This window comes from Rhineura floridana, chromosome 11 (assembly GCF_030035675.1).
Source record: "Rhineura floridana isolate rRhiFlo1 chromosome 11, rRhiFlo1.hap2, whole genome shotgun sequence".
In the NCBI taxonomy this organism is placed as follows: Eukaryota; Metazoa; Chordata; class Lepidosauria; order Squamata; family Rhineuridae; genus Rhineura; species Rhineura floridana.
In genome coordinates this window covers 2,712,898-2,723,322 of record NC_084490.1, presented here as the reverse complement: position 1 = coordinate 2,723,322, position 10,425 = coordinate 2,712,898, and the positions used below count along the sequence as shown (strand labels likewise).

The window sequence follows — 10,425 nt, the reverse complement described above, 5'->3', positions numbered from 1 at the left end:
CTCTGTACAAGTGGTGGAGTGGTTAATGACCGTGAGCATGGGTAGTCAATGTGGTGGCCTTCAGATGTTGTTGGATTGCAGATCCCATTGGCCCCAGCCAGGATCATCCGTGGGAAGGGATTATGGGAGTTGTAGTCTAGCAGTACCTGGAGGGCACCACATGGGCTGCCCCTTCCTCTTGAGCCTCTTGGCCTGAATTGTGTGGGGGTAGGGCAGTACATTCAAGGGCATTGCGATGTTAGAAGAAGGAAGATACTTCCTACCCTCCCTCCCTAAAAAATCTATTTAGATGTGAAGTTGTAGGAAGCAGATTTAAAAGAGGCATCTTTGTACTCTCAAACTCTGCTTATAAGTTTTGATCTGAGGCCTAGCCTGGATATGGAGTTCCCTAAATGCCAGTGTCAAAATACTGTCCCAGTGCAGTTAGATAATGAGATGGAGGTAAATCCACTATGATGGGATACAGGTCTTTAGCTGTTCACCTTGGGGACAATCACCCCTGGGACTTTGCCTTAGCTATTCCAGCTGCTTTCGCCGGGGCTTGGAATTGGAGGCACTGAAACGGGATGAAAAATTGTAAGGGTCTTCGCAGCTTTGTGAAGAGTTGAAAGAAATGAGAGAAGGTGTGCTGAAAAATGGATCTACAGCTGCAGACCAGACTTTGAAACGATGGGGGCAGCTGCTTTAAGCTAAGCATTGCAACTCCTGAATCTATGGATGTTGAACTGCGCTCAGCTGTTGTTACATCTGTGTCATTCCCCTGCCCGTCAAGTCATCCTCCCTGCTTTACTGCGTTCCTTGTTCATGGTATTCTCAGCTACCAGTCACACTGACGCTCACTGAAGTTTTTCCTGTCCCCCAGTTAAGTAGGCAAGCGGGGTCATCTCTGTGCTACCAGGGCAGGCTGCAGGTCAGGTAGAAATGGTTCGCTTCGTCCTCCTTTACCTAGTCATATTTCTGTGTAGGCCTTTTCACGCGAACGCACTGAAGGAGGCGGGCCCAAGAGGTTGCCTTTTGCAAGTAAGCAATGCCCTGGGAGGTTTGGTTGCTTGCATTGGGGGCTGGGGGTGTTGTATCCAATGCTAGGCCTGCTTGGGGTAGACCCCCCCTTCAATTAATGAACTTGCGTTCATGGGCGTGATGAGCCTCAGTAGGACAAACACGATAAAACTGTCCACTGCGGGATTTTTTTTTGGGGGGGCGGGTCATCTCCCCAAACGGGTGCAGGGAGTGTGGCCTTTCCCCCAAGTATAGCCAAAGCATCCCATTCTCTCCCCCCCATTATGCCATGCTTGAGCAGGCCTTCAGCTGCCCCCTGCTGGGTCTTAGTCCGTTCTCCTCCTCTGAGGAAAGGGCGGGGCGGGGGCTGTTTATTGGCTGCAAAATCCCCTCCTCTCGCCCCACCCGGGTGCTTCCGCAGGGACCCAGGCGTCCTGCCAGAGCAGCAGGGCAACTTTTTCCCCTTCCACCCCCCGTTTCCTCCTATTGGTTGCCCTTCTTCACATGACCCGTCTCCTCCCTCCCGGACCTGCTTTCCGGGGCGGGGCTGCACGTGACAATTCCTCTCTGCTGACGTCAATCATATGACAGGTCGCTTCGCCGCCATCCTCTACCTTCAACCCGATCCTTCCGCACCTTAATTTTTTTTATACAAAATTATATATATAATTGTCCCGTTTTGTGATGCCGGTTTGCGCTGCATTAGCTTTCGATCGCCCCGCTTCCAACTCCCACGCCACGACATGCCCCTTCCTCCAAGGGGGAGGAGGAAGAACGGTGCTCGCACTACTTTGTTTTGGTGTCAACATGGCACGCAAGTGGCGCAGCGTCTGCGCAGGCGGTTGGTTTGTGAATCTGCCTCGACGTAACGCTTTATTGGGGTACAAGGAGGTGTCAGACGGGGCAAGCCGCTGGGGGCTCAAGAATCCATCAGAGGGTGGAAGGTTTAGCGTAGGAGCCTTCAGTTACGCTGTCTGCGTGAAGCTCCAAATCTGGCAGGAACTCGCGCCATCGTACGGTCCTGCGTGGAAATGGCGAAGCAGCTACGCAATTAACGTAGAAAGGGCTGTTGTGGCGCCTCAACCACGCAATCAGCGCACCCGGCCTCCAAGTCGAGAATACCGGCTTACGTAACCAGCGCTCTCTTGCTGACAGTCGGCTGCCGCAGTCTCCCCCTTCCCTGCCGCGGTTACGCAGAAGTTCTCTCTCCGGCTCCGCTTGGGGCCTGGGCGGCGCTTGTGGGAGGAGCCGTCCTTGGCCGCTCTTAACATCCTCGGGCGCAATTTAGGCGACGCGAGCCCTCGCCTCTGCCTCGCCCGTAGCTGCCCTTACGCCTTTTCCGCGGCGCAGTCGGGCAACGCCGGCACTCTCCGCCGTAGCCGGCGCTGTGAATCGCCGCAGCGAAGGCGGCCGCGCCCCGTCCCTCGGCCGCGTATCCCTGCGCTCCGGCGGGGGAGGAAGAGGAGGAAGACGAAGAAGAGGGGGAAGGAGGAGGAGAAGCGCAGCGCGCGTGCGCCGTCGCGTGTGGCGCGCGCGCGTGTGTGTGTGTGTAGTGGGGCGGCCCGTCCCGTCCCGTCAGCTGGTCCGTCTCCGTCTCCTCGTCTCTCTCTCTCGCCGCCGCCATGAAGTTCGTCTACAAGGAGGAGCATCCCTTCGAGAAGCGCCGCTCCGAGGGCGAGAAGATCCGAAAGAAGTACCCGGACCGGGTCCCGGTGAGTCCGCGAGGGGGAGGAGGAAGAGGAAGGAGGATCGCCCCCTCCCTCGCAGAGAAAGAGAGACCCCCCATGCCCCCTCCCCCGGGGAGAGCCGGAGCGTCTCCTCCCCCCCTCAAGGCCGCCTCCAGTTCCCTTGCTCGAAACGCTCCCTCCCTCTCGCCCCTCCCGCAGCAGTGCGCGCCCCCCTTCGCGTATAATATCAACGTCGCTTCCCCCCCCCGGGGCCAGGTCCGAAGTGGGGGAGGGGAGGGGAGGGGAGCTCCAGAGGGAGAGAGACTGAAACCGGGCTCGGTCTTGCCTTGTTTGTGTTGATGCTGCATCATCCGCCGAAGCGCTTCCTCTCGCGCTCTCCGGGCGGGGTTTCCAAAAGAACAGCAAGCGTGACAACTTCCTTATTTTTATTTCGTTCTGAAAAAAGGGTTTGGGAATAGCCAGTGTGGCGAAAGCAAGGCTCGCCCGCCCGCCCGCACACGCGCGCCCCTCTGGAAGTTTGCTTGCTTAGGACAAGTAAACAGCAACGCAGTCTGTGTCTCTTGGAGTTGGGGAGCCTATTTGGGGGACGGGAAGGGGCTCGATCCTTCTTGGAAAGCCAGAAAAGGCCTCGTGGCACATTCAAGACTGACATGCTTTTGTTATGGATGAACTGTCATGCCCAGGAAAATTCACGTCAGCCTTTGCCAACCGGGGGCCCACAGGATGTTGTTGGATTCTCTTTAGCTGTAGGCAGCACGCTGCACTAACAAAATGCATTGGTCTCTAAGGTGCCACAAGACTCTCTTGCTTCACCAGGCTAACACAGTGGTCTCCCCCTACCCCAATGTGCGGATCTGCCCTTAAACAGATTCACAACTGCGACCCTGTCCATGCATTCCCACTGTGCCCAGTGACTCCCAGGTGACTTTGGGCAGCATGGCAGACATGCATTGTGACCCTTCCCATGTTTACCCAGAAGCAAGCCCTGTTACTTTCAATGGGTCTCACTCCTTGAGAAGCGGGCCTTAGCTGGCAACCTTTAAAACTCGCTTTCCAGGGAGACTCAACTCAAATGGGTTATACATTGGGAGTAAAGGCGCATGCAACATAGGAACTTAGCAAGCTGCCTTATACTGAGTCAGAGTACTGATCTATCTAGCTCGGCTGGCTGCAGCTCCCCAGGATGTCAGACAGGGATTGAACCTGGGACCTACATACAAGGCAGATGCTCTGCCGCTGAGCTATGGTCCTTCCCCAAACAAGATAGCGGTGTTGCTCTCGCAGAGCCCTTTGGTGGACTAGAGCCCACTTTGCCAGATGTATGAAATATTATCTTTGTTGGTTTGTGTATATTATAACTATGTAGTGGACAGAGGACCATCCTGGTGAAAAAGGTACAGTCTGGCATGAATAGAAGACCTCTCCTGTCTCCAGTCTTCCTTATGTTGTTTTGATTTATTGTCCACTTTATCCAGTAGACTCAGGATGGGTTATGGCATGCTTCTTTTACACAGCTCTTTTCTCCATGTTGTTACGATCACCGTCAATATGCCTAACAAGGTACCGAAGTGTTTGGGAACTATAGGAAAAATGAGTCTCGAAGGAAGTAAGAGAGAGGGCATTTTGGGAGGCAGTGGTCTGCTTTTGTTCTTTTGGGTGGCTCTGGTGGAAAGCACCCTTGCCACCGGCACACAGGCTGATGGGCCTGGTCTGAGGCCCTTTTTAATTTGCCTGATGGTTTTGCAGAAATGAAATCAAAGTGTTCCTCTCTTCCCCTCTTATTGCAGAGATGTGTTGCCTGAGAATCACTCGCTGACTTTCTTTCTGTCTGTTGTGCAACCTCTTTTAGAAGGCACAGAAGCCCTGCTAGGGGAACAAAAAGTGACATCCTTAGCAACTAAGGAGGGGGAAACATTATAGGACCTTTTCCTAAGCCCATATTTTTCTACTGAGGGGGGACCTTATGGTACCAAAGTGAAATGCCGCTGCTCTTTACCCACTGCTCTCCCCAAGCCATTGCTGTCTGGATGCGTATGCACCATAATAATAGTTCAATAGTATTTGTATTGTGCTTTTCAGCATCCAGAAGACATTGTATGCATTATCTTTGTGTAGCAACCCTGTAAGGCAGCCTTCGCCAACCTGGTGCCCTCCTGACATTCTGAACCACAACTCACATCAGACTCAGCAAGCACCAGGTTAGCGAAGGCAATCGTGTGGAATGTCTGTATTGTTGTCCCCCTGTTGCCGATGGGGGTCTGAGGTTGAGCAGCGTAGCCACAACTCCTTAGGTGCTGTGTGGTAGGGTACCTTGATCCCATCCAGCTTTTGTCAACCTGACACCGCCAGTTGTTTTTGACTACAATGCCCATGAACCCCAGCCAGCAACAGCTGGGGATGATGGGGGTTGTAGTCCAAAACATTTGGAGGGCTCCAGATTGGCAAAAGCTACCACTTAGCTTCTTCTGAAGAAGAACCTTCCTTTTTTTATATTTAAGTATCTGAATTTGAACCTGTTCCTGTCTAATGTTGGAGCGGAGCTACATAAAGAAAAACAAAACCATTTTTTTGCAAACGCAGGCATGCTTGGAGAGCAGTTGGAGCAACCTTGATCTCGCATGCAGGTTGCGGGGCCTCTGGACACTTTCCAGGCGTCCTCTGTTGTGTTAAATGAGAGTCTCAACAAACCAAAAACTTTTTTGTCTGAGGAGAAAAGGGTGTGAAGAATATCACCTTTTCCCAGCCAAGGGCCCCAAGCCCAGAGTAGCATGGATAACAGGGATTCAGCAGGTGATGCTTCCTCCCCCCCCCCCCGCTGGGCTGTGATGGGGAAAAATGCACCTGTTCAGTTCCTGCCTGTCAAGTGTCGCTTAAAAGCACAGGAGCTCAGCTAGAAAAAGCAAAGTTTAGCAATCTCTTGCAGAAGGCAAAGGATGTTCCCAGCAGGTTGTTTGGGAGGGGATGCATTTGGGCTAATGACTTAAAGTCTCTACTGGATCTCTAGGAGCCTCCTGCATTCCCCTGCGTGTGTGTCTCTGAATGTGTGTGTAAATCTTACTTTTCTTTCTCCACTCTGCTGGGAGTAGTTGTGGAGTAGGCTTAAAGTCTGTCCCTGACATTCTCTTTTGGGTCTTTCTGCTCTAGTTGCCTTCTTTACTGCTAACCAAGCCCAGGAAATTCCCTGTCAAAGGCCTGGTTTAACCTGCAGTTCAAGATAACTTCAGTTGGGGGTGCTTATATGGCCACAAGAGTGTGAGAATGCTGCACTCCATGTGATGCTTTGAAAAGGAGGAGGGGTGCTGGGCTCCAGTGGAAGGGCCCCTTATTTGGCCTAGAACCCCCTTAGTCTTGGTGGGGATTCGCTGGAGGTGAAGGGAATGCCTCTGTTTTATTACATCATGGGTCCCCCAGCTGAGCCCTGTTTTGGAAAAGGGGTTCTGGGGCTCTGTCCTGCTATACAAGTTCCATTTCTTCTCAAGTCCTTCCGTGAGTCAAGTTGTCTCAGCCCTGCAAGAACCGGACTTCCCGCTTCCAACTGTCACCAGCAAAAGCATCTCCAAGCAGGGTAGTCTCCCCGCTTCCTTGAACAGCTCATCTAATTGCTCAACCGTTCTTATAATTAGGAAGTGTTTTGCTGCTGCTGCTGGTGCTATGTGAACTCTTCCTCTTTGCCCTTCACTGACACACAGCCTTTGTGGTCTTTGCAACCTTACAGGTCATTGTGGAGAAAGCGCCCAAGGCTCGGATAGGAGACCTGGACAAGAAGAAATACCTTGTCCCTTCAGACCTCACGGGTAGGTGTCCAACTGGGTGGTGGGAGAAGGGGCCTGAGTCCAAGGACTGGGACAGCTGGCTGAAAGGGGGGGGAGTCATCTCCTTGTTCATCCTCAATAAGACAAAGGGGCTGAGTGTGTGCGCATGTGAGGGTCAAGTACACAGGTAATTGAGAGTGGAGTGGACGAAGCTGCCTGGGCAAGGCCCATTCCTTTCAGTGAGTTCCCACTAGAGACCTAGATTTGTGGCCACTGGTGAAATCAGTGCAGCTCATTTGGAGGAAATGTCAGGAACCCATTGGAAGGCTTGTAGCTTCCTTCTGCCCCTTCAGCTGACAGACCTGTTCTCCCTCCCGCAGTTGGGCAGTTCTACTTCCTGATCCGGAAAAGAATCCACCTTCGAGCTGAGGACGCGCTCTTCTTCTTCGTTAACAACGTCATCCCCCCGACCAGCGCCACCATGGGGCAGCTCTACCAGGTGGGTGAGTGGGTGCCTTATGCTCCCACACAGAGGAAGGTGGGTTTTTTTAAAGTGTGTATCACATCATTCTCCTCAGAAATAGCATTTGAAGCACTTGTTCATGAAAATGTTAATGAAAACATTCAAGAAACAGTGCAATAAATGAGTAAGAAACAGTTTTAAAAAACCAAACCAGGAGAATACAAAAGCTAAAAACATAAAAACTGAACCAATCTTAGTAACTGGAAACAAAAGGCAAAAAGCATTGCCACAGCACCAGTGCCCAGCTGAAAGCAGAACTTTGAGCAAATGTATGAGGATACTTCTGTGTGGCAGTGGGGAGGGGAGTGGTTTATACATCTTCAAGAATAGTTGTGTGTGATCTTAAATCACGTCAGACCATTGGCCCATCGAGTCCAGGTCAGTCTGTTCCAACCTGATGCCCTGCAAATGTTTTGGACTACAACTCCCATCAGCCCTAGCATCATAGCCTTTCTGGATGAGGCTGATGGGAATTGTAGTCCAAAACATCTACCATCATCATTTAGATTTTTTACCTGCCCTTTGCCATGAGGTACCAGGGCAGCTTGCAACAATTTACAAATACAATATAAAAATCAATTTAAAACAAATTACAGTCAAGAGAAAGGGTGGGTCCAAAAGTATATATCTCAGGTAAGAACATTAGAAGCAGGGCTGTGGAGTCGGTACGTCAAACCTTTGACTTCGACTCCTCTATTTTTCTACTATCCAAGTCCTTCATAAATGGCAAATGTATATTAATTTATTAATATTAATAATGTTAAAATAATAATTTTATTTTGAAGTCGGAGTCGGTACATTTCTTCCGACTCCACCCAAAATTTACTTCTGACTTTCCGACTCCGATTCCACAGCCCTGATTAGAAGGGCCCGGCTGCTGGGTCAGGCCAAAGGGGCCCATCTACTCCAGCCCCTTGTTCTCACAGGGGCCAACCACATGCCCCAATGGACAGCCCATAAGCAGGACCTGAGAGTAAGACCACTCTCTCCTCCTGCAGTTTCCAGCAACTGGATTTCAGAGGCATGTGCCTCCAACTCTGGAGGTAGGATGTTGCCATTGTGGCTAGTAGCCACTGACAGCTTTTCCTCCATGAATTTGCCAAGTTGGCGGCCGTCACTGCCTCCTGTGGGAGTGAGTTCCATAGTTGATAACGGTGTGCTGCATGGAGAATATGCCAAAGAGTTAAGAGGTTCATTTTCAACATGTAGCAAGAGTTGTACAATGAAGATGCCAGATGTGCCTTTGTAGGGAGAGAGTTCTACAGCTGAAGGGCTGTCACGGAGAAGGTTCCCTCCTGGGCGCCGCCCTCCCTAATCTTTTGAATGCAGGGACGGTAAAGAGTATATTTGAATAAAGAGCACCAGGTCAGAGAAAGCTGGTCTGCCCTTAACTGGGTGCAACCCTTCAAGATATGGGGTGTGAGAGGCCGTTCCTGGACCTATTACAGGATTTCTTTTCCAGCGGACATGTTGAGGATTGAATCTTGGGAATTGGCTACTGAGCTCCCCCCCCAGCGGTCTGTGGTTTTGTATCTTCACTGGAAATAAAGTTCCTGGACTACAGCATTCTCTTCTGCTTTTCCCTCCCTCCCCATTCCAGGAACATCACGAGGAGGATTTCTTCCTTTACATTGCCTACAGTGACGAGAGCGTCTATGGCAGCATGTAAGGCGTGCCTCCATCTGCCATCACCAGGGGGCACCGTGCTCCTGAAGGGACCTGCACTTTTTGTTGTTGTTGTTGATTTTATGTTAAAGAGCCTTTTGTCCCAGGAAAGGGGAGGGTGGGTGGTTTCCCCTTTTCTTCTTTCTTGAGTGCGCCTTTCTCATCCTTTTAACCTCCTTCCATTATGCCTAATCACACTTCTCCCCCCCCCCCGCTCTGGGCTTTCTTTGAGGTGGTTGTGGCTAAAGAAAATACCTCTTTCCTTTTGGCATTCTTGTTCTCTCCTTCCCACATACCTTTTCTTTTTTCTCCCTGGGTCTTTGTTTTTCTTTTTGAAGGGGTAGGAGGTCTCAAATTCTCAACAAAAAACCAAGTTCCTCCCCCATTTCAGTCTTGCAACTTCACTACCATGCCCTGAGTTTGCTCCTATCAGGGCTGTGCTCAGCCTGGCAGTTTCTGTAACCAGAGGGGATGGGGGAATGCTAATTAAAATATATATAAGGAGAAATGTGAGCCTCTGGAGACTTTGTGTGTGATTGTGGTGATTGAGAAAAGATTATCACCTTCCTGGTGTTTATAGGAAATTTTGGAATCCATACCTGCAAATATTTGGGGAGTGAATCCCTAACTGTGGGGTTAGGTTGTAGGCATGGGTTGGGGATTTGGTTGGGAACAGTGGGTTGCCAAATGTGTGGGGAAGAAAAAGGTCTTGGTTACTTTAAAAAACAGGCATGGACTGTTTGCAGGCTGGATCCTAGCTGTGTGCATGGGCATCTACCGGGTACATGGAGGGGGTGACTGCAATAGATTACTGCTATAAACTGAGAAGTAGTGGATGGGTCCTTCTTAGCAGGATGATAGCTACTAGATTCTATAGGGAATGTTTTGGGCGATGGGCTGTCACGTTAGGGGTGGGTATACTTGGCAGGGGTCGGCCTAAAAACCTAGGGCAGAAGCATGGTCTCTGGGTTTGAATGAATGCTCTTCAAGGCAGGATGGTTTTGATCAGCAGCAGAAAGATAACCTCATTTGCTGGAGAGGTCTTCATTGTTGTGGATTCAAGGAACTCCTTACTTTTCCTCTGGGGAGTTTGGTACTTTTTGTTTGATTAATTTGCAAGGCACATATCATACCTTTCCCACCTCTCTCCTTATGAGATCCAGAACAAGTGACTTTTCCTTGACAGCCTGCACTGGTGTAGAAAAGCATGCAACTGCTGGAGTTAACATTATTTTATTAGACACACATCAGACTTAAAAACACACCCGAGGACGTAGTGGCCTGTCAGAATGGGCGCCTTCACATCTCTGGATCAAGAAGAAAGGGACTGCAGTTTGACCAGGCAGCAGCTTCTATGTGGGGGTCAGTCAGCTGCATTTCTTCACGCTTCTTTGATCCTCATCAAGAACCTGCTGTGGTTTCCCCATCTTGTTATGGAGATGTAAATATCAGCTAGTACAGCCATTCAGTTTCATGCCTACAGGAGAGTTGAAGGAGGGGGAAATGGTTCAGGAGTGAAGATTTTAGGGTCCAGCCGCTGAAGAGCCAAAAGGTTTGTAATCAGAAGTCTTTGCATTCAGATCTGCCTGCAAGTTATCTTCCTCCTGCGGCATGTGTAAAATTGGTGGGTTTTCACTTTCACTTTGCTGAGGGATTCTGGCAAACTAAACTATTAAAAACAACCTATTCCCTGTCCCAGGAGATGTACTGTGGGACAGCCATTGCTTGAGAGATTCTGCCTTTCTCCATATTTGTATGTGGAAACCAGCTGCAGTCTTGCAAGTCAGTCATGCCCACT

General features: G+C 50.4%; 1 protein-coding gene across 1 annotated transcript; it reads left to right on the top strand.

Moving 5' to 3' along the window:
• Nucleotides 1-2,264: 2,264 nt before the first annotated feature.
• Nucleotides 2,265-9,135, top strand: GABARAP (GABA type A receptor-associated protein). Its single transcript, XM_061592157.1, has 4 exons — nucleotides 2,265-2,711; nucleotides 6,403-6,481; nucleotides 6,820-6,938; nucleotides 8,563-9,135. The coding sequence occupies exons 1-4, from the start codon at nucleotides 2,622-2,624 to the stop codon at nucleotides 8,629-8,631; spliced, it is 357 nt and encodes a 118-aa protein (XP_061448141.1). The 5' UTR covers nucleotides 2,265-2,621; the 3' UTR covers nucleotides 8,632-9,135.
• Nucleotides 9,136-10,425: the final 1,290 nt, after the last annotated feature.

Excerpts from the sequence above, each read along its gene's own strand:
- GABARAP (XM_061592157.1), top strand. The coding sequence starts at position 2,622 with ATGAAGTTCGTCTACAAGGAGGAGCATCCCTTCGAGAAGCGCCGCTCC. Across the intron at positions 2,712-6,402 it reads AGTACCCGGACCGGGTCCCG|GTCATTGTGGAGAAAGCGCC; the intron begins GTGAGTCCGCGA and ends GCAACCTTACAG. Across the intron at positions 6,939-8,562 it reads CCATGGGGCAGCTCTACCAG|GAACATCACGAGGAGGATTT; the intron begins GTGGGTGAGTGG and ends TCCCCATTCCAG.